This window comes from Rhineura floridana, chromosome 4 (genome assembly GCF_030035675.1).
Source record: "Rhineura floridana isolate rRhiFlo1 chromosome 4, rRhiFlo1.hap2, whole genome shotgun sequence".
In the NCBI taxonomy this organism is placed as follows: Eukaryota; Metazoa; Chordata; class Lepidosauria; order Squamata; family Rhineuridae; genus Rhineura; species Rhineura floridana.
In genome coordinates this window covers 190838026-190862266 of record NC_084483.1, presented here as the reverse complement: position 1 = coordinate 190862266, position 24241 = coordinate 190838026, and the positions used below count along the sequence as shown (strand labels likewise).

Sequence of the window (24241 nt, the reverse complement as noted above, 5' to 3'; positions counted from 1 at the left end):
GCAGAACTCAGCAGCTGGAATGCTGATCAGGGCAAGAGAGTTGGAACACACAACACCAATTCTGGCGTGGCTGAATTGGCTACCAATTAGTTTCCGGGCCAAATTCAAAGTGCTGGTGTTGAGCCATATGCAGCTCAGTATCCCAATACCTCAAGTATTGCCTCTCCCCTCACATATACGCTCATGGGGTCTGAACTGGCGGTGACCGACCAGGAGAGAGACCTCGGGGTTGTAGTGGACAGCACAATGAAAATGTCGACCCAGTGTGCGGCAGCTGTGAAAAAGGCAAATTCCATGCTAGCCATAATTAGGAAAGGTATTGAAAATAAAACAGCCGATATCATCATGCCGTTTTATAAATCTATGGTGCGGCCGCATTTGGAATACTGTGTACAGTTCTGGTTGCCTCATCTCAAAAAGGATATTCTAGAGTTGGAAAAGGTTCAGAAGAGGGCAACCAGAATGATCAAGGGGATGGAGCGACTCCCTTACGAGGAAAGGTTGCAGCATTTGGGGCTTTTTAGTTTAGAGAAAAGGCGGGTCAGAGGAGACATGATAGAAGTGTATAAAATTATGCATGGCATTGAGAAAGTGGATAGAGAAAAGTTCTTCTCCCTCTCTCATAATACTAGAACTCGTGGACATTCAAAGAAGCTGAATGTTGGAAGATTCAGGACAGACAAAAGGAAGTACTTCTTGACTCAGCGCATAGTTAAACTATGGAATTTGCTCCCACAAGATGCAGTAATGGCCACCAGCTTGGACGGCTTTAAAAGAAGATTAGACAAATTCATGGAGGACAGAGCTATCAATGGCTACTAGCCGTGATGGCTGTGCTGTGCCACCCTAGTCAGAGGCAGCATGCTTCTGAAAACCAGTTGCCGGAAGCCTCAGGAGGGGAGAGTGTTCTTGCACTCGGGTCCTGCTTGCAGGCTTCCCCCAGACACCTGGTTGGCCACTGTGAGAACAGGATGCTGGACTAGATGGGCCACTGGCCTGATCCAGCAGGCTCTTCTTATGTTCTTATGTTCTTAAAGCAACCTGGACCCTGCATTCGCCATCTCAGGCCCTTCTCCACATGCCCACTCCGAGGAAGGTATGAAAGGTGGCAACATGAGAATGGACCTTCTCAGTGATGGCTCCCCATTTGTGGAATGCTCTCCCCAGGGAGGCACACCTGGCGCCATCACTGTCTGTTTTTAGGCATCAGGTAAAAACACTTTTATTCGCACAAGCCTACAGTGTTTAATTTTCTGTTTGTTTTTAAGTCAGGTGGGGAGGAGTTGGATTTTGTTTTTATGGAGTCTGGGTTTTTGTATCTGTTTTTAATGTTATAAGTCACTTTGAGTTTCAATTTGAAAAAACCAACTGATAGATATAATAATATGTAACAATTAAACCAGAACTATCACTAGAATCTAAAATGATGAAACTGAGGTTGCCATACTTTGAACACATGAGAAGACATGATGCACTGGAAGAGACAATAATGCTGGGAAAAACAGAAGGGAGCAGAAAAAGAGGAAGGCCAAACAAGAGATGGATTGATTGATTCCATCAAGGAAGCCACAGACCTGAACTTACAAGATCTGAACAGGATGGTTCACGACAGATGCCATTTGAGGTCACTGATTCACAGAGTCGCCATAAGTCGTGATTGACTTGAAGGCACGTAACAAGAAAGAGAGCGCACACACATGCATAGAGATAGACTGCCTCCATAGGCTGCATGTACAACTTTTTATTTAAGAGACATTTGCTATTGCAATTACATGTAGTGTTTGTAGCAGCAAGATAGACTTTTTTAATCTGCACATGATGGTACCTGCAAGGAATTTCCTACACAGATGTTATTTCAATATATGAACAAATTCAGGTGTGAAGAGGCTGTTACCTAGAACAGATATTCTCCAAGTGTGATCTGAAGGCTCCACTGATGTGGTCTGAGAAAAGGTTATAGAATAGCTGAGAAAACATATTTGGCTTTTCCCCCCCTGATGACTTGACTGATTTCCTAGCAGAATTAGAGCAAACTATACTTCTTTTCTTCAAAGCTGTTACTAGACCCACGCAAACCACAAAATTTCCCCATCCGAATCAGGCACAGCTTACCTTTCCCCCCCCCCACAAATTAAGTTCAGCATTTTTATTTGACCTTGCAAAGAGAATGTTACTCCTCACACATGTATTTTAGAATAGCAAATCTAAGCTAATAGGCTAATATGTTGCTGGTAAAAAATGTAAATATACTGCCTTCAAGTCAATTCCGACTTATGGCGACCTTATGAATAGGGTTTTCATGAGGCTGAGAGGCAGTGACTGGCCCAAGGTCACACAGTGAGCTTCATGGCTATGTGGGGATTCAAACCCTGGTCTCCCAGGTCATAGTACGGTCTATTAAATTTTCTCTAAAAATGCAAGATGAAGGGGCCCTTCTCAGTGGCCTGCCCATGATTTTCATAGCATGAATTGGCCAGTCTCCAATATTCAATTTCTGGGCAAGGTACTGGAACATGTGGTGGCATCTCAACTCCAGGGTTTTTTTTTGAGAAGACGGTTTATCTAGATACATTTCAATCTGGCTTCAGGCCAGGTTATGGGATGGAGACAGCGTTGGTTGTCTTGGTGGACAACCTACGTTAGGAACTGGACAAGGGGAGTGTGTCCCTGTTAGTTCTGCTGGACCTCTCAGCATCTTTCAGTAACATCGACCATGGTATCCTTCAGGGCCTCCTCAGTGTGATGGGACTTGGGGGCACTGTTTACAGTGGCTCCGTTCCCTTCTTGGGGGGCAAGCCCAGAAGGTGGTGCTCAGGGATTCCTGTTGACTGTTTGGCCGTTGGCCTGGTACCTCAGAATTCTGTTCTGTCCCCCATGCACATATACATGAAATTGCTGCAGGAGGTTGCCCAGAGCTATGGGGTCCAGATCAATTCTCAGGCACCATTATGCTGATGACACCCACTCTATTTCTCCTTTCCATCTAAATCCAAGGAAGCTGTTTTGGCTCTAAACCAGCGTCTTTTGTTAGTAATAGATTGGATGAGGTCAAACAAATTGAAGCTTAATCCAGACAAGACAGAAGTGCTCCTGATCAGTTGGAAAGCTGATCAGGGAATAGGGATTCAACCTGTTTTGAATGGGGTTACACTCCCCCTGAAGACACAGGTCTGCAGCTTGGGTGTACTGGATTTAGCCCTCAACCTGGATGCTCAGGTTTCAGCGGTGGCCAGGAGAGCATTTGTACAGTTAAAACTAGTGCGCCAACTGTGCCCATTCCCAGAGATATCTGATCTGGCCACGGTGACACATGCCTTAGTCACATTCCATTTGGATTACTGTAATGTGCTCTACATGGGGCTGCCTTTGAAGAATGTTCAGAAACTTCAGCTGGTCCAAAGAGCCGCAGCCAGATTGTTAACTGGGGCTGCTTGCAGGGAGCACACAACTCCCTTGTTACAATAGCTCCACTGGCTACCTGTCTGTTTCCAAGCACAATTCCAAGTGCTGGTTATGACCTATAAAGCCCTATACGGCTCGGGTCCAGGCTATCTGAAGGACCCTATCTTCCCATATGAGCCTGTTCGAGCTCTGAGATCATCGGGGGAGGCCCTTCCCTTGGTCTCACTGTCCCCACAGGCATGTCTGGTGAAAACGTGGGAAAGAGCCTTCTCAGTGCTGTCCCCAGGCTGTGGAAGGTTAGACAGGGTCCCTCCCTACTGTACTTCCATGGGCAGATCAAGACTTTTCTGTTCCGACAGGCTTTGGGTAACTGACTGCAAGGGCTATTAAACAGGGTGCCGTTTTTACTGAATTGCATTTTTTAATTGCTGTTTTGAATGGTTTTAATTTTATAGTTTATTCAACATTTTAATTATAACCTCCATTTTATTTATTATTATTTATTATTTATTTAAAATATTTATACCCCGCCCTTTCTCAAAAGACTCAGGGCGGCTTACAATTAAAACATAATTAGACTAAAAACCAAAACAATTAAATCAAACAAGAATACAAATAAACAGTTAAATCCTAAATTACATTAAATCCTACATTAAATCCTAAATAGATTAAAAAATGATAAACATTATTAATTAAAAGCCCGTCTAAACAAAGTCTTCAACTGGGCACGAAAAGACGATAACGAGGGAGCCGTACGAATCTCATTGGGGAGAGAGTTCCATAATCTAGGGGCAGCCACTGAGAAGGCCCTATGCTGTGTCTGCGCAAGAAAAACTTGTGAAGAAGATGGAATAGAGAGAAGAGTCTCACCAGATGATCTCAAAGGCCGAGCAGGTTCATAAGGGGAGACACAATCTAACAGATAGCCTGGACCTAAGCCGTATAGGGCTTTATAGGTCAAAACCAGCACTTTGAATTGTGCCCGGAAACAAATTGGCAGCCAGTGGAGCTGGTACAATAGAGGGTTGTACGTTCTCTAAGTCCAGCACCAGTTAACATTCTGGCTGCAGCTCTTTGTACCAATTTAAGTTTCCGAGCAGTCTTCAAGGGCAGCCCCACGTAGAGCGTGTTACAGTAGTCTAATCGGGATGTAACTAGTGCATGTGTCACCATAGTCAAGTCTGACAAATCAAGGAACGGGCGCAGCTGGCGTATCAATCTTAATTGAGCAAAAGCACTCCCTGCTACAGCAGAGGCCTGTGCCTCCAGGCTCAAAGCCGAGTCCAGGAGTACTCCCAAGCTGCGGACCTGTGATTTCAGGGGGAGTGTAACCCCGTCCAGCACAAGTTGGATCCCTATTCCCCGATCCGCCCTCTGACTGACAAGGAGCACCTCTGTCTTGTCAGGATTTAATTTCAGCCTGTTCATCCTCATCCACTCCACCACTGATACCAGGCATCGGTTCAGAGTCTGGACGGCTTCCTTGGTTTCATTAGGTGGAAAAGAGAAGTAGAGTTGGGTGTCATCTGCATATTGGTGGCACCAAACCCCAAAACTCTGGATAACCTCTCCCAGCGGTTTCATATAAATATTAAACAACATGGGGGACAAAACTGAACCCTGAGGGACCCCATAGGTCAATGGCCAAGGAGTCGAACAGGCATCCCCCATGACCACCTTCTGGGTTCGCCCCTCTAGACAGGACCGGAGCCACTGGAACACCATGCCTCCAAGTCCCATCCCAGCAAGGCGGCCCAACAAGATACCATGGTCGATGGTATCGAAAGCAGCTGAGAGATCCAGTAGAACTAACAGGGACACACTCCCCCTGTCCAGTTCCCTGCGTAGGTCATCCACCAAGGCGACCAAAGCCGTCTGTCCCATGACCGGGCCTGAAACCAGATTGGAATGGATCTAAGTAGTCCGTTTCATCCAAAAACCTCTGGATTTGGGTAGACACCACCCGCTCTATTATCTTGCCCAAAAAAGGAATATTGGAGACTGGGCGATAGTTAACTAATAGTGCAGGGTCCAGGGAGGGTTTTTTCAGTAAAGGTCTTATTACTGCCTCCTTTAAACAGGGCGGAATTCTGCCCTGAAACAAGGAGGCATTAATCACCTCCGTGGCCCATTCAACGAGCCCCACCCCTAGCATTTTTTATAAGCCAGGAAGGGCAAGGATCCAATATGCAGGTGGTAGGATGCACCCCTCCAAGGATTTTGTCCACATCCTCGGGTTGGACAGGCTGAAAGGAATCCATTCTAATCAAACAAGCAGGAGCCATAGCTACATCCCCAGAGACTGTATTAATTTTGGTGTCTAAGTCAGAACGAATCTGGGCAACTTTCTCTACGAAATGCCGCGCAAATTCATGACAACGGGCTGCTGAGTGGTCATCATCATGGTCACACGGGTTGGAGCTTAAAAGGCTCCTGACCACTCGGAACAGTTCTGCCGGATGAGACTTGGCAGACGCGATAGAGGCAGAGAAGAAAACTTTCTTCTGAGCCCGGACTGCCATAGAACAGGACTTTAAATATCCTCTAGCCCGTGTTCGATCAGATTCGCTCTGAGTTCTCCGCCAACGACGCTCTAGTCTCCTTCTTTCGCATTTCATCATACCCAGCTCCTCGGTAAACCAAGGAGCAGATTTAGGTCCAATCCGCGAAAGGAGACGCTTAGGAGCGATTGTGTCCACTGCCCTGGTCATTTCCTCATTCCAGAGGTCGACCAGAGCTTCGACAGAATCACCCGCCAAGGTGACAGGAAAGTCCCCAAGAGCCATCAGGAAACCATCTGGTTCCATCAGTCTCCTGGGGCGGACCATTCTAATTGGTCCTCCACCCCTGCGGAGGTCCTGAGTCCCAGTAAGTCTAAACCTGACCAGGTAGTGATCTGTCCATGACAATGGAACTAATGAAAGTTCCTCCACACCAAGATCACAAATATCTCCTCCAACACAAAAAACAAGGTCCGAAGTGTGACCGGCAATATGGGTAGGGCCTGATATTACTTGGGACAGTCCCATGGTTGTCATGGAGGCCATGAAATCCTGAGCCACTCCAGAAAGTGCAACATCGGCGTGGATATTGAAATCACCCAGTACCATAAGCCTGGGGGATTCCAAAACCAACCCCGAAATTACTTTGGTAAGCTCAGGAAGGGAGACGGTTGGGCAGCGGAGTGGACGGTACGCCAACAGAATCCCTATTCTGTCCCGGGTACCCATTTTCAAAAAGACACATTCGAACCCTGAGAATTGTGGGAGAGGATACCTGGTCATATGTATGGTATCTCGAAAAACCACTGCGACTCCACCTCCCCGACCCCCAGGTCTAGCCTGCTGGTGTACAGAGAACCCGGGAGGACAGAGCTGAGAGAGATTCACCCCCCCAGCTTCATCCAACCAGGTCTCCGTAATACACGCCAGGTCAGCGCGCTCATCCAGGATCAATTCCTGAATAGCGCTAGCTTTACCGTTCACTGACCTGGCGTTCACAAGCAGGATTTTAAACCCGGGGGAAGTGTCAGCAAGGCTATCCAGGTTATCTGAGTGGGAGAGCAATTTAGGGGTTAACAGCATTCTGTTAAATTCCCCTTTAGTTCGATTGGGTAAATAACTCCCAAGACCGTATCTCCCTCGACCCTCCAGAACATCAATGGCTGCCCCCTGGATCCCTTCCATTAAATCCCCATTCACCCTTATAATTGATCGTCTTCCTTTATTCCGAAAAGTTGTTTTAGGTCAAGGGAATTTATAAGTTTTAACTGTATTTGTTTTAATTTTTGTAAGCCACCTTGAGTCCCAGCTCTGGGAAAAATAATAGTAATAATAATTTTTCGTTAATAGCAATAATTTTTAATAATGATAACAATTTTTCTTCATATTTAATCCAGATACGAAACTTTTTAAAAAAAGGTATCAAGGTACTATACTAAATAGTTTCAATTAACCACATCTTGTCAGCTATGTGCATATATTGTTTTTATTGAACACATTTTGTCAGCTTGTCTGTTTTAAGTGGTTTTCGCTGGATGAAAGCCAGCTAACCTACATGTATTGTCTTAATTGGTCTCAGTTTGTCAGGTGTGTATTTGTAAGTTTCACAGAGTAGAGTTATCTATGAAAGGGAAACAATGCTTGCATCCATGAATTATATGATGTAAACTGCATTTCTAGCTGTAAGCAAAGACAAAATCAGGCACATCCACAAAAGAAAGGCAAGAACATAGTGATTAAAAATGCTTAACACATGATTTGATGCACAGAGCAAAAAGAAGTGTATGAAATGGTACATCAAGACCCCCAGCAATTTACAAGTGGTCTACAGGCTGGGGTATGTGCGAGGGGAGAATTACTGGTTTATACCTTCAAAAGCTTGGCCACAATAAAGAATCAGGTCAAACTATTAACATGATACACAGGGAAGAACAGCACACAGCATTTTTCAAATGTCTGGCATAAAGAATGTACCTCCTACTCAGAACAAAGGATCAGTATTAGCACCCTACCTAAAACACTCCAAGGAAGATGTAAAACCTTTAATTTGACTACTGATTGGTGAAACCTTTGGTGGGATGGAGCGTATAATCATTTCATATAATCAAGGGGCATAAATGTCAGGAACTATTTGCTTGGCATTTGTCATCACTACCACAAGCTTCAGGTGAGCTTTGCTTTTGTATTTACCTTTGAATAGCCTTATTATGGTTTGTTACATGCATCTGGAAGGGGAAAGGGAGGGTGTTACTTGTTTGAAAAATTAATTAAACCTTTTTTTTAAAAAAAAAAGAGCTTGGAAGACAGCCAAACACGCCTTCCTTTACATGTACTTCCTGACTTGCATTTCCTCTTCAAAAGCTACAGCAAAGATGTGGTCAAAATACTGCCTAAAAGTTGGGCACCTCTATTCCTGCAATACACAAAGCCGTTTGACTCAATTCTAAGAAAGCTTATTTTTACACAGAACCTCAGAACTTGTTCATTAACATGCCGACTAAAAGTGAACTTATAAGAAGGGCCTGCTGGATCAGGCCAGTGGCCCATCTAGTCCAGCATCCTGTTCTCACAGTGGCCAAGCAGGCGCCTGGGGGAAGCCCGCAAGCAGGACCCGAGTGCAAGAACACTCTCCCCTCCTGAGGCTTCCGGCAACTGGTTTTCAGAAACATACTGCCTCTGACTAGGGACTATCTTTTCTTGAAGATTAGCATGTTGCCCAGCACATCTCGCCGCGCTGTGTGCGGAATGGAGGCAGGCAATAAAGGAAGGCAGAAGGTTGGCTAAAGAGCCAACAGTAGAGGAGGTTGGATAACTGTAATCTCTCAAGTTGTTTAGATACAGAACTAAGGAAAGGAAGAGGGTCCTCCTCCTCCTCGTCTCTGCTTCAACCAACTAGCTACTGAAGCAGCCCTATGGAGCAATTCTCAGACACCACCTGTCCATGGAGCCAATTCTGGAAAGTGCTGCTTAGTATTGGATATGAAGAGCAGGAAGGGAGGGGAAGAGGGTTATCATGTATTTCTTTGCCTGGAGTTATTCCTCCTCATAATCATAGGTAATGGAGCCCCTGGAGGAGGCACCCTTGGCCATATTGAAATCTTCTGAAAGATCAAGTGCTATGCTGCCTTTTGTACACATGATTTCAGATTTCTTGTTGTTGCACATTTGCAGATTACACCTGTTAGAATTTTTAGAATCCGGGAATTTTATGGTTTTGTAGGAGTATTAAGCTTGCTAGAATTTTTATTTGGCAGGGCGCTGCACATTATCAGTGCATATATTATATAGATCATATTGTCCACATATACTGTAAAATTTAATATAGGAGATATATAGAACTTAATTTGACATGAGTAGAGGTTAGTCTAGCAGAGCGCTAAGCAATCAGCCACCTAGTACTGCAAGAGATTATTTGGCAATAACTGCCTGTGGTTGGTTGTACCTTATTTATTTTGAATTTATTATTGCATTCATATCCCATCTTTCCTCCAAGGAGAGCAACAACAACCCCGGAGGGTAGGTTAGGCTGAGAGGCAGTGACTGGCTCAAGGGCACCCAGTGAGCTTCATGGCCAAGTGCGGAGTTGAACCCTGGTCTCCCAGGTCATAGTTCAATACTCGAACCATTACACCCCATTGGGCATGAGGCAGAGCCCTCAAAAACAAATCCTTTAGGCCAGGGATGAGGAACCTCTGGCCCATGGGTGTAATTAAGCCCATGAGGCCATTTTGTCCATTTCATTTTCGAGCATGATTGCACGGGAGTAAATCCCATTGAACTCAATAAGTATGCAAATGATCAAACCTGCCCTCCCCTCCTCCTCCCTCCCATCACCTCCCTTTTGCCCCTTCCCTCCCCCTCCAATCCCCTCCTTCCCCCTCCCACTCCTTCTGCTCCCCTCTCCCCCTTCCCTCTACTCTCCCCTCCCCCTCCTACTCCCCCATGGTCAGTTTTACCTATCCTAGCCATGATTTCACAGGAGTAAATCCCATTGAAATCAATAAGCATGAAAATGATCAGACCTGCCTTTCCCCTCCTTCCACTCTCCTCTCCCTTCCTCCTCCCGTCCCTTCTTCCTCCTCCCCTGCCCACTCCAGCCCTCGCTTCCTCCCTCCCCCAGTCAGTTTTACCTATTCTAAGCATGATTGCATGGTAGGAAATCCCACTCAACTCAATAAGCATGCAAATGATCAGACCTGCCTTTCCCCTCCTTCCCCTCTCTTCTCCCTTCTTCCTCTCCTCCCCTCTCCACTCCAGGCTTCCCTCCCCATGGTCAGTTTTACCTATGCTAAGCATGATTGCATGGGAGTAAATACCACTGAACTTAATAAACATGCAAATGATCAAACCTACCCTCCTCCTTCCCCTCCTGCCTGCTCCCCTTCCCCTCCTCCTCTCTCCATCCCAATTGGGTAGCTATAGTGAATGCACCAGGGAAGCAGGAGACCTGAACTCCTCTCTGAGATATTGTACCGCCCTACAAATTTGTCAAAATGCGAAGACAATTTGGGTTGGTCTTTCACAGTCTAATCCACTTCCTGTGTAGCTTGGAAGAATTTGGTAAGATGTGCCTCGGAGCATATGGTGAATGGTGGCAACAACTGCAGTCAGCCCAAATAACAAGAAAATAACAAGGAAAAAAAACTAAAACGTGCTGTGCTGATCTTGTTTTAGCAGGGAGGAACCAACTATATTACAACAGCTGATATCGTTCAGAAAGTCACTTTAAATATGTTTGATTTACTTTGCAATTTTAGTGAAGTTTCCTATAGGAAATCATTCTCTTTTGCTTCTGTTTCTGTGAATGTGAACTACAGCAACATTTTGTAACATTAAATGAACTGCTGTAGGATTAGAACAATATTCACATATTCATATAATATACCACATATATGTCATGCTTTGAGTAAATATAAGTAGAAAAAGGGTTAGCATAAGGACGAACACAAAACCACAGCTAAACGTAGAAACCACAAAAATAGCAGAAGAAATGCCTGCCACATACTTAGCAGTGAATATGTTTAGATAAAACCATTAAATAAAGAATCAACACACACAGTGCTTTTTAAGTATTGCAGTCTGACAAACATCTAGGCTAAAGAAAAATGAGACAAGGGGAAGGGGGAACATGATGTACTGCATCTGGGAAATGAAGCAGCAGCAACTAAGAAGTTATCGCCAAGGGAAGACAAAAATTAAGGAGCCAATAAAAAAAAATACTCCCAAATTTGAACAGTGAATAAAAGGCTGCGGTCTAAATGGATCAAGAGGTGCCTGGGTGGCAGTGAAGAGGGGGAAGGGGAGACAAGGAGGAAGAACTGAACATGGGGGTGTACCTGGGCCAGGACACAGCCCAGGCACAGTCAAGACGTTACCTGTGCTAGCAAGCTAGGAGATCGTTACACACAATAACCAATATTTTAATGTAAGTTGCTTATTATTTTGTGTGCAATAATCATAGCTTCATAAAACTTTAAATTATATTACCTTGCTTGAGCTGTCACGGCCTGGTTCAGCTGACAGAAAACACATGTCTTCAAACAGGTGACAGGGTCCAGGATGAAAGGTGCTGGGGCCACACTTTAAACTATCTCACTATAAAATCCTACACTGTTGAATCACATGTATCCATGAATATCGGGGTGGGGAACTGGATCCAACCAGCAAGCCACAAACTTATCTTCCCCCACTCGGAAGGCCAAGTTTGATAGGTGAGCAGTGTGAGGCGTCCTTCCCTGGCTCTCCCTGTCAGGTTCCTACCTGCTCGTGGTTACTGCCTGTCTCTAGGCACCACCAGGGACTCCACCAGTCCGGACCGCTCTCTCTTATGGTTTCTCTCCCCGCTCTAGCACAGATCTCAACAGATCCCCCTGCTAGGCAACCACCAGTAACGTCCCAATACTAGTATTCCCAGAGACTCTGAATACTGGTATTGTTATTCTCTTCACCGCTGCCACCATTTGTTACAGTTCCCCTTCAGCCTTGGTCATTACCTTACCCTCCCTTCTGGTCTGTGAAACCCCAGCCAAGGATCAGGCCTTTGGTAAACCAAATTAAGTATTTATTACAGATAACAAAGCTAACAAGATTAACAAGATTTCTTCTTAAGGCACATAAGCATATGGTTTTACTCAATACTAATCCGAACTCCACCTCCCTCCTTCTTCACTCTCTCCTGGCAAACAACTCTCTCAAACCCCACCAAGCAATCCACTCTTTCTCTTCTCCCCCCCAGATTCCACAATTTACCACCTCACATTCACCCAGATTTACCTGTCATCCTTTCATTTATACTGTCAGCCATTTTAAACATTCAGCCAATCATCAAGCATTCTATTGCCCATTCACTCCCCCTCCTCTTTCACTACTTACCATGTATACTCTAAACAACCAGCACTTACCATATATACACTAATATATAGGAACATCACAAGCAGGGACACCCACCTGTCAATCGCCTGACATCACAAGGACATCATATGATCTGTTTACACTTACAGTTTGAAATTAAACTGTGCAGCACTATGCGAGCCCTGACAATCAGTTGGTCACTGAGGCTTCATTATGCCATGAATGGCTCTCTGCAAGCCTACATATCCTCTTTTGGCCCAGCCACACCTTTATCTGTCCCATATATGATGTGAGATTTTGGTTTGGCTTGGCCAAAACAGCTTTGTAGGCCAAATGGGGAGGCCTGGTGAGCCCAATTAGGCCTGCAGACCCTGGTTTCTCCTCCGCTCATGAATATCATGAAATTGTTCTTCTTTTGACAAGCTAAGAGCACTAATTTTTCCTTATAAACATTTATTCATTCAGTTTATTATTCTATTGTCATACTTAGAAAGCAGCTTACACAACAGTTGAAATGGAAATAGACTGCCTTCAAGTCGATCCCGACTTATGGCGACCCAGTTAAACAATATTAAACTGTATAGTTCCCCTGTGGATAAGGTACATAGAAGAGAAAAACAGCAGGCCCTGTGCATGTTTAAACACCTGTGCATGGCTGTAATGTATCACTATTAGCTAAAATTTATTCCTACTCTATACATACTTACCAGAAAGCCTATTAAATTCAACAGAATTCACTTTTGAATAGGGATATAAATTGAATGAATAAATGAGTACATAGGTAGCAGCTATGCATTCTTATCTATGTAGCTGGGGCTGAAAAATAAATCCAACTGAATTCAATGGGGCTTACTCTCAAGAAGTGTGCATTTGAACAGCTGCCATGCACCTAGATCCTATGCATGCTTATTTCATTTTACTTAGCAAGACGTGCACATCTGCATAATCAGAACACTAATGTTACAAAAGAACCAAGCCTTTATGCTGGCCTGGCCAATGCAGACCCCAATTCCTCAAGGTGCCAATAGGGAATTTGAGATGAGACCAGTTAAACTGCAAAAGCTTGCCTTTATTCCTTTGCAAAGGGAGAGATCACCATGAAGTGGGCTCTCCCTTAAACTGACAACCATCACATTTATAGGCTATGAATGTGTCACATACATAATCATCAAAGCATCATAATATCAAAGTACATTACTAATCAAAAATAAATCATCCGGTACTTTCCTATCTTTGTTTAGATTCTTGCACCTGCTTTCCATGGCCCACTTCGCTGTTCTCATTCCCAAGTTCCTCTATCCTTGACCTTTGGTCCTACAAGCTGGGGATGCTATTTCCAAATGCTGAGAAAGCGCACAGACAGAGATTTCATCCTTTGCACACATTAATCAAATGTGTTCTCATTTTGCATCTATTTAATTTCATCTCATTGTAACACTAATACCCAGGAACCCAAGCATCTTAGTGATGTCTGCATATAACTAGCAGAGGAAAAAACATGTCATCCAAGTGGGGGCCTCGGCCTGGGACACAATTCTGGCCATTCAAGGATGAAAGGACCTGCTTCTGCAAACAGATAGATGCTGTGATAGACACCAATTTGGACAGCTTTAAGGGGGGGAGGAATTCATGGAAGTGAGTATATCCAGGCCCGTAGGTAGGGGGGGTTAAGGGGAGCCCTGCCCCCCTAAAAATTACCCCCCTTTAAAAATAAAAAATAAGTAATTTATTAAAGAAAAAATTCCCCTACTTTTGTTGACCCCCGAACTTTTAGTTTGGCTACGGGCCACAGTAGATCAGAGGCGACCAATTATGATAACTGTTATAACTGAGGATTAGGAAAGGGAGAGGGCTATTGCCCTCGTGTCCTGCTTACAGTCATCGCGTTGGCCACCGGGAGAACACGATGCTCGACTATGGCGGGCCTGCGGCCTGATCCAGGCTGCTCTTCCACGCGTATCCCATAAACTCGCCCATCCATTCCCTTATTGTCTTCCCATCCCGCTCCAGGTCGCCTTCCTCACCTCACCGTCAGCCTCCTTCATTCTACGTCCCTTCTAGATTCTCCCTCGCCATCACCAAACCGCGCGCACGCGCGCACCTAAACCCAGCTTCTCCTGCCACCCCCAAAGAGGCGCCGTTTAAGGCCTAAATGGGGGGGACCCACACAGGCCCACCACCCGCCTTCTTCGTGGAAGGCCCTGCGCTATTGCAGCAAGGCGTCGCCGTCCTCCTCCCCCCCCCCCGCTCACTTCCTTGGCGCTTCGGCGACGGCGGCAACGGGTGTTGGCGGGCTTACCAATCTGTCGGCGGCGCTCTAGTCCTGCCGCGGATACTTCCGTGGCCTCTCGAGATCATGGGGCTGGCCTCGGCGTCGCTCCCACCACTGTCGTCTTTAGGCTCCGACTTGGGGAAGAAGGTGAGGAGGGAGCTCTGGCGGGACATGGCGGCGGTGCAAAGGAAGGAAGGCGCGGAGCGCGGCGAAAAGGAGACCGCGTCTCCTCCCCCTCCTCCTCCTCCCCCTCCTCCTCCTCCTCCCTTCCCTCCTTCCCAGCTGCCCTTTTCCCTCCCCTCAGGGTTCACGAGGCAACGCGCGAAATATCCGTCCCCGCCCAGCGAGGGGCAGGGGGCGGGAGGAGGATTCCCACAGAAGCAACCTGTGCGGAGGCGGCCTGTCAACTCCGAGACAGCCTGCCTTTCCGCGGTCGGGGGAGGGGTGGAGGGGGGGGGAATAAAATATACAATAGTCTGCGGATGCAACGGTCCTCTCCTGTGAGATGCGTTGTGTAGGTGCCTGAGGGAATGGATTATTTCAGGCGGAGCAGGAAGAGAAGGGGGTGCCCTCTTCCTTGGGAATAACACTGTAGGGCCTACTTAACAGTAAGCCTGTATGAGAGCGGGCTGGATCGAAATCGTGCACGTTAAGCTAGAAAGCTCACCAAGGCGACGGTTTGTTAGTGTGCTTTTTGTGAGGTCCGTTGTTGCTTATTCCATTTATGATTCGCTTCCAACGAGGAGGCACCGCGAAGCTATTTGCAATATAATAAGAGAGATATAAAACGTTACCCGGTTAAAGTAATCTTGAGCTATCGATCGCATGAGTTTTGTTAAGCTAAATAAAGAAATCTGCATGTGAGGAGACGTTCTAAAGAAAACAGGCTTCCTTTGTGTCAGTCTAGAGACGATGCAACTGGGCTGATTCACAACGAGGCACGGAAGAGGGAGTAAAATTATTGCGCCCTCCCTGCACCGTACTTAGCATGTCTATTTAGAAGTGAGGCCCACTTAATTCAATGGGAAATACTCCTAGGAAAGTGGGTCATCCTTACAACGCAATTCTATACATCTCTATTCAGAAGTAAACCCCATTGAGTTCAGTGGCGTTTACTTCCAGGTAAATGGGCATAAGATTACAACCTTTATAAACCAGCTGATTGCCCAATCGGTTCTTAAGCGCTGCAACATCATTCGAAGAATTGGCTCTTAAGGGATCACATGTTCAGGCTGCAACTCTTTTCTCCCCTAGGGAGAAGGTCCCATTTAACTCAGTGAGACTTCTGTGTAGGCATGTATAGGATTGTCCTGTGAGTTGATGCCATTGCTACACATACCAACTGGGATTTGGTGTTTTTAACTATTCACTGAGTACATTTCCATTCCATATAAGAGTCTTTTGTTCTGGGTCAGATGAGATTCAAGGGGATAAGTTGCCTCCTCCAGACTTATTTATTCATTTATTTTAAGTATTTATGTATTGCCATATAACCATGTTCTCTCAATGTAATAAAAATAAAAAATGTATATAGTAAGACTAAGACAGAACTATAATAAATGGAGCTATGCGCCTTATTTATTTAAAATATTTTTACATTTTTGACCAACCGGTCCCTGAAGCAGCTTATAATTCATCATGTAAATCATATTATCAGAAAACAATTGAAACAGCCAAACATAAAATTAAACCCCAAACATAAAATTAAACCCCAAAATGGTCATTAAGGAAAATAATACAGTTAATAAACCCCATTAAATGCCAAAAAACCACCAATTTTTTGATTGATTGTTTTAAAATAGTTGTATTCCATCTCTCAATTTCAGTTTTTAAAGTGACTCCATAAACCTGCACTTAATTTTTATTTAACAGGATTTATATGCTGCTGGTATAGCACAGTGGGGAGGAGAGCCTGGCTGGCAGTCCAGAGTCTGTGAGTTCAGATCCCTGCTTGTGTCTCCTGGGTGTCAAGGGCCAGCTAAAGATCACCCCACAGTGAGTGGCTCAGGGGTTACGTGCCCTGCCACCTGTGCAGCCGTGGGCAAGCTGCATAAACCCAAAGAGCCCAGTTGCCCCCCAGCTGGCAGTTGCAGACAAGGAAGGGGCTGGCTTGTGCAGCTGTGGCAAGCTGAGCAGGCCCTAGCCAGCTGGGGAGGACTAGCCTCAGAGGGAGGCAATGGTAAACCCTCTCTGAATACAGCTTACCATGAAAACCCTATTCATAGGGTCGCCATAAGTCAGGATCGACTTGAAGGCAGTCAATTTCCAATTTCCATATGCTGCTTAATCACGAAAATTTCTAAGTGGTTTACATAAAATAGAAAATATACATTAAATTACCAATAATATCATATGTTAAAACAAGTTACCCTAAAAAAATTTCTAAATAAGCATTTTAAAAAGATGCATTATAAAATAAAATTTGCCATGATATAATGATCACGTGTCTCCCCTTCAAACTGCAAAAAGTGTTAAGTGATGTTGGGGTGGTCTCAAAAGTATTCATGATCTATGGCTCTCCACTTCATCATAGCTTTTACTGGGAAAACTAAATGTTGCCCTGATGCTCAGTGTTCACTTCTATCCATTTTTACTCAGAGATGTTGAAGGAGGATTGTTTATATATACAAATATATTTCTTTAGAGAAGTAGAATTTTTCTAATATTTTCTATTATAAAAATTCCCTCTTTCTCTCAGCTAAAATCCTCTCATTCTCGTTTTGGTGCTGTGTCCCTGGAACTGTCAGCTCTGCCTGTATCCATGGTAACTGGTATGTTGGGTATGCATGCTTGACTCCAAAGATAAGATAAGTGGAATAGGACTTGTACTGAACATCCCAGAGCTCTCCAAGGCCTAGGACAAAATAACACTGTAATGGTGCTAGCTCATAGCTGAAATGTGCTGGTATTAGAATTACTGAGAAATTACCTGATGGCTAGAAGTTAATGTAGACAGCGTAACCACTATGTAACACCTATATAATGCTCATGTATAACCCCTTGATTGAATATGCTAATATCTTTGTTCTAAAATGTATAAAAACCCTATGCAAGCAGTGCCACGTTGCAGAGCTCCACCAAACATCATGGGAGACTGACGGTGTGCATGTAACCGATAAAGGCCTACCTTTGCTGCATGCCTGTGTTTTCAATTTCTTCAGGATCCCCGGTCCAGCAGACCTCAGAATTTCCTGTCAATTCTGGTGTTAGAAGTGGGATGTGAATGGGACACCAGATAAAACGCAGAGACTGGATGGAGCTGGGAAGAAGGAATAGCACAGGCACCTCACAACCTAGTACTTGGTAAGAGATCCATTCCAAAATCTCATTCCTGGCTGTCCGTTCTTCCCAGTTCCTCTGGGCTCCCGTTTTCATTGATGATAAGAGTCCACTCCTATTTTATATCAATACTGGCTTGTACCAAACAGTTTAAGGGGAAAAGAGGGGGCATTGTTGGGCTTTCTTTGTTGCCGTTTCATTACTGCAGTACTGGTATTGTTTGCGCACCTGAATGTTGTGAGTGCATGTTGCTGAGTGGTTGAAAGGGGGAAGACGACCAGTCTTGCTGGCTAGGGGAAACCTGCTGACCCAGTAAGGATAAGGCATGCCCTCCTTGAAAGAGGCCAACCCGGAATGTAGTTCCCTATGCGAACATACACCCAAACAGGTGGAGTGATTGAATGAATGAATGATGGTCCCCGCCCTACATCTTGGAAAGCCTAAGTATAAGTAGAGGTGCCTGGTAAAAAGCCCCCATTTCACGTCTTGGACAGATTGAACTTCAAGTCTTGGATAGACTGAATTTACTTTGGTATTGATATTGGTGGCTCCAGTTCAAGTCTCGGTTAGGCTGAACCTATATTGGTATTGGTATTAATAGAGGCAGCCCCAGTTCAAGCCTTGGACAGGCTGAACCTAAATGAATAAAGTAGAAAATAAAACAAAATAAAAATAGAAAACAGGAAAAAAACCAAAGAAAAATAAGCAATAAAAGGGTAAAATTTATAACACTGAAGATAGTAGCCTTGACTGGTAAACAAATTATCAAAATGATACAAGAGAACCCCAATTATTTCATTAGAGATTTTCCAAACGATTATTCAAATGGTCACACCCTGATACGGGCCAGGAATCAAACAGATGAAATAATGTTAACCCTCTATCTGTCATGCCCGGGTTGGGACTCAAGAACAGAATCACTTGATGAAAGCAAATCAGTTTTTATTAGAGTAATTTCCAGACATAGGCTTCTCCGCCTCATGAACTCTTAACATGAACCAAAACCCGCAACATGGAAGAGAGTTGATAGAACAGAGTATCAGACATTCCCTGTCCCTTATCAAGGGGGCTTTCGGGCCCGGATTCTCTCGCTCCACCTCAAACTGCCCACATCTACGCCCCTTCCCTCCTCTTTTCTTTGGCGCCTTTTTAACTGTCTTCGAGTGCGGGGCGATGGGGGGGCGGCTGCCTCCTCCCCTTCTGATTTGGAAAGGATGGTAGGGAGTGGGGGGGGTTGGCCCAACACTTCAGGCGATTTCTCTCTACCCTTCTCTGCAGCCGAAGGGCCTTGGTCTCCCTCCTCCTCCCCACCCCTCTGTCTGTAACTGCTTCACATTCCTAGGGAGGGAGTGCGTGGGAAACGAGTCTGTTGCCTGTTCAAGGTTTTCCCCCTCTATCTGGGAAGCCTCCTCCTCCCCTCCAGAAGACTCAGCCCAACTGCCCCCCTCTCCTAGCTCATTCTCAGAAACATCAGAATCCAAACCATACATCCTGACACTATCTGGGAAACAACGTAACAATAGCTACTTTTCCACTAGATTCTCCAATAACAGGGTGTTAGGCAGGCCCCAGCATGGTTGAAACAGCACCTCTTCCTGGGGCAGACTAGCACTGGCAATAGAAGGGCACACATTGACAGAACATACATCATGGCTGCTGCTGCACCCCAATTCACATTTACCAATAATGCAAATCAATGAGTTACTGGCTAAAGGCTTTGACAAACTCATGCATACTGCCTAAAACACCAAAAACAAGGTGCAAGCTTTTGCAACTGGTTTATTAAAAGTATATTTAGGGAAAAGGAAAAGCTTGGGGTTTTTTTCTGCATCCCCCTTTTGAATCATATACCGTATATTCCGGCGTATAAGACGACTGGGCGTATAAGACGACCCCCAGCTTTTCCAGTTAAAATATAGAGTTTGGGATATACTCGCCGTATAAGACTACCCCTGCTTATGACATGCCATTCTTGCCTTCGTATCGAACAAGTTTGTTATTCCAGATAGCGTAGCTAAGTTTCTTGTTTTTTGTTTGTGTATTCGTTTCCCAGAGTGTGAAGGTTTTGTTATCTGTCTATCCTACGTTTCTTCCTTCCCTCTGTCTTGTGTTTGACATCGTTTGTCTCGTTGTTCCTGGGCAATTCCTTGGGGGGGGCCCTCCCTTCCCTGATCCTTTCCCCCAGAACTTTAGCCTACGGCTCCCAGAGATACCGCGGCTGCGGTTCTCTCTCTCTAAGGCGGCTGCCTTAGTCTCCTTTTGTTAAGGGAGCTTACGGCTTTCCTTCTCGCCCAACAGCACTCCTCCGCCCTCGTTTAGCCTCGCAGGAGCCGCTGCTCTCTGCCGATCCTAACGGCGATTCTGGGAGACCACGGCTGCGACTCTCCCTCGCTCAGCAGGCGGCCGCAAGTCTAATCGAGAGCTTCCGATCGTGGCTCTCCGCCTCGCGCCGCCTCGCTCTCTCCCTTTTATCGCCGCCTATTTCGGCGGCCCCAGAGCCTACGGCTGCAGCTCTTTCCCTTGCTCTGCCTCCCCCTCCCTCCGGCTTTCTCCACGGCAGTTAATTACGCCGCAACGACCATTGAAGCCTGTGGCTGCGGCTCCATTTAAATTTGTAGTCCAGCAATGCCCACTCTTGCGAAATAACTACCGTATATTCCGGCGTATAAGATGACTGGGCGTATAAGACGACCCCCAACTTTTGAGAAGATTTTCCTGGGTTAAAAAGTCATCTTATACGCCGGAATATACGGTACCCCCTTGTGTGAATTGATTTGAGTGCTCTCCTAATAAGCAGAGGCTTGGCTGAATGAGCTTCCCTCCCCTTTCTCCAGTGTATACCGGTTTATGAGCCAGATCTAACTATGGGGAAATGCTCTTTGTGCCGCCGTCTCACAGTTTTGCCTCTGTGCATTGCGTGGATGTTGCAGGACCATGACAGACCCCATGACCAGAACTGGACTTCCAAAATAAGCCTTTCCTGTGTGAGTGAAAACAAATCCAAATGAGATGTTATAGATTCTTTCACTGAAATGTAAATGAAGTGTTGTTTAAATAATGCTGTGAGAAGGTTTTCCTGCTGTCTAACTCATGAACAAAACACAGGTTTGCCTAGGTGACTTGAGAATGTAGCTGAAGCATATGTAATCATGGATAGAGTTAGAGACGAGGGAACTGTGTTAAAACTTTCCCTATAAAAAATAAAAGGCAAAGGCATCAGTTGGTGCAAAAGCTAGGTAAAGCTCCATATGCCCGTTACAGGGAAGGGGAAGTTAAGGCTACAAATGGTTGAGATACTGTATGTTGAGTAGAAAGTGTGTGGAGAAGGCTGGAGAGCTAGGTTGAAGGATTAGGAAATGTGACTATTTTTCTGTTTACCTTACTTTACAGATAACAGAAGTTTGGAAGGGTTAAGAAATGTTTTACTGGCAAACATTAACTAAAAAGGGAAAAAGCAATAGAACAGTTTAATGCCAACAGTTCAACCCCCTCCTTTTCCTCCTCTCTCTGAAGGGAGGGTTGATAACTGCCTCAAGGCTGAGAGAAATGGGAGAGGGTCTTTCCACTAGCAGCCCACAACCTTTAAATTAGAAGCAACCCCTCCTTTCTCCAGCCCAAACTGGAATTTGTCATTTTGTGCGGATGAGATCTGTATAAACTTGTATATTGGAACTCTCAAATCGTAAAGAAACAAAGGTATTTTACAATGCCTAAATGGGTCCGTTTAGGAAAAACCAAATTTACATATTTAGAAAATAATGCAATCTTTATAAACTCTGCTGATTCGTTTCAGCCAAGTAATGACCAACGAAGAAGAATTTTAGGGGTTTGTAAAGGCCTTATTAATGTTTATGTTTGCCTGTTACGTAGCTACAAAATGGTTCTGACTTAATGTTTGCCAGTTTGTTTTTATCACCGGTGAAAAGAGAGGCTTAATTTTTCCTCTGGAGCTCCTTTCTCTAATTTTTGGTATTTTTACCCTCTGAACTCTTGAATTTGGATTTTTAATTAGAGATAAGTACTGGGAAAAAAAGTACTGATAAGTACTGAAAAAAAAGTTGTTTAAGGTTAAGGGTGAAAAAATATATCCCAACACTAAAGCTCTGGTTTCTTATGAAAGGAAGAGATCTCAATAATTACTGAAGATGACTCATGTCAAAAGAAATGCAAAATGCTTACAGAATGCTATAGGCATTACATTATAATCTGAATAGCTATTGTCAAATGTGTTGCTTCATCAAATCCCATATTATCTTTTCCGTTACAATAATCCAGATAGCATCCAATAGCATTGGTCATGAACCACCCTGTTCAGATCTTGTAAATTCAGGTCTGTGGCTTCCTTTATGGAATAAATCCATCTCTTGTTTGGCCTTCCTCTTTTTTCTACTCCTTTCTGTTTTCCTCAGCATTACTGTCTTTTTCCAGTGAACGTATTTTCTAGTGAATCTTGTCTTCTCATTAAGTGTCCAAAGTACGATAACCTCAGTTTCATCATTTTGACTCTGACCCTCTCTCCTGTTCTCTTACTGCATCAACCAGGGATCCAGGGGCGGGAGAGGGGAGAGCACTGTAGAAGGGTTGCGGCCTGAGGATGTGGAGGGGGCATGGAGAAGGAGCAAGTAGTGTCTGAGGACTGTGTAACCCCTTGCCTGCCTGCTTACCTGGTAGGCATGTTGACAGTAATGGGAGTTATCTCTGAGTAAATCTAAATAGGGTAGGAGGGCAGCAATGCATCACAAGTGGAGGGATCAGCAGATGGCTCCGGATGAGTTCGACTACTAGCGTGAGACCAAAGGACGAAGTGACCACCGTCTCGGAACTGTTTCCTTTAAACTCTGATTGAAAGCCAGGGCTCGGCCAACAGCGCCTGTGTCCTGTTCAGAGCGGGATTCACGAGGCTGAGACGCAGGTGCAATTAAATCTTGTTTTATTAAAGTAATGGATACATCAAAAGCAGTGCACATCATAGAAACCTCTAAGCTAGCTCACTAGAATTCCCTAACTGCACTCTAGACATGCTCTGCAATGTGTGAAGAAAGTTGACTCAGCAGCTCAACCCAGAGAGCTGCAGTCTTAAGTAGGGAAAGTTTTAGATCGTAATCTCTGGCTCCTTCACAAGTCCTGCCTCTGTCCTGTACGCTTCTCGCGGCGTCGAGAGCAGGGTGATGGGGGGTGTGCTTCCAATGGCTCATCCGAAAGAACCGTCTCCTTAGCAACCGGCTCAAGGTCAGGGGGTGGTGATGCGCTTGAGGCATCCTGAAAGCCGCTTGGTAAAGGAGGAGTCAATGCCCCCACTGAAATGTCTTCCAACGGCTCCTCCAACCTGTCTGAGGGCGGTGTGCTCTCCCCTTCAGGGATCGCGCCATCTGTGGGAACTGGCCTGGATTCAACCTCACTCCCCCTCCCAAGGTCTTGCTGAGACTCAACAACTCCTTGGTCTTCTGCGCGCCTTCTGACAGCTGGGAAACCTGAAACTCATGTCTTCCCCCTCTCTGACCCTTGTGGGGGAGCGGAGGCTCAACAGCCTGGAGCCTTTTGCCTGAGGAGTCCTCCGTGAGGAGTGGCAGCAGCCATGGCAGCAGCGGAGACCAAGATCATCTACTATCTGGACGACCAGGAGATGCCGTACCTGGTGAAGCTGCCCCTCCCAGCCGAGCAGATGACGCTGGGCGACTTCAAGGCGCTCCTCAACCGGCCCAACTACAAGTTCTACTTCAAGTCTATGGACTATGATTTCGGGGAAGAATCCGATGGTGTCGGTGAGCGAATCCTTTACAACAGCTGCTCAATGTTTGAGGACTAAAATTCTTGAAGTGGCAGTACTACATTTTAAGGACAGATTATCTCCAGGCCTTTAAAGAACCTTGTTTTTTTAAACAATGTTAATATTTTGTTATTAACATTTTTGTGCACTGTATTCTTTTCTGTTGTGTATTTTGTATTTGTGTTTATTTTTTTTATTTTTTGTGAGCCAACTTGAGGGCCTTTTGGCCAAAAGGCAGCATAGAAATAAAATTAATAAATAAACAAATAAATAAATAAATTTTAGCTTCTAGTGATAGTTCTGATTTGATTCGTTCTAACACCCAATTATTTGTCTTTTTGCAGTCCATGGTATGTGCAAAGCTCTCTTCCAACACCACATTCCAAATGAGTTGATTTTAGCTGCACTCTCCAGTTCTAGCTTTCTTCTAATTTCTTGACTATTGTCTAAGGTATTGAGAAAAGGAGAGTGTAAAGTCATCATATAGATCAGAGATCAAAACATAAAGGGGACATGAGGGTTTTGCCCCCCCTTTCCTTTTTTGCTAATCAGGGAACACTCGAAAGCACAGTCTAAAAAGCACTGTGAGAAATTCTGCTTTCAACTTGGGGGAAGGGAGTGCTATCTTTGCTGTGACTGAGACACTGAAGGCCACACTGTACTGTTTAG

The 24241-nt window shown here is 45.0% G+C and overlaps 1 protein-coding gene and 1 long non-coding RNA gene across 3 annotated transcripts in view; one reads left to right on the top strand and one right to left on the bottom strand.

Moving 5' to 3' along the window:
* MSH6 (mutS homolog 6) overlaps positions 1-14791 on the bottom strand; it is a 43228-nt gene extending 28437 nt beyond the window's left edge. The window contains exon 1 of the mRNA XM_061625645.1: positions 14554-14791. Within this exon, the coding sequence (XP_061481629.1) occupies positions 14554-14699 (146 nt within the window). The 5' untranslated portion in view covers positions 14700-14791. The remainder of the gene's footprint in view (positions 1-14553) is intronic.
* Positions 14792-17321: 2530 nt separating this feature from the next.
* On the top strand, positions 17322-23863 carry LOC133383952 (uncharacterized). 2 transcript variants are annotated; one of them, XR_009762435.1, is made up of 2 exons: positions 17322-17829; positions 23163-23863. It is a non-coding gene; the product is annotated as an uncharacterized LOC133383952 (long non-coding RNA). The 2 variants fall into 2 exon arrangements; XR_009762436.1 differs by lacking the exon at positions 17322-17829 and adding an exon at positions 20576-20789.
* The last annotated feature ends 378 nt before the right edge of the window (positions 23864-24241 follow it).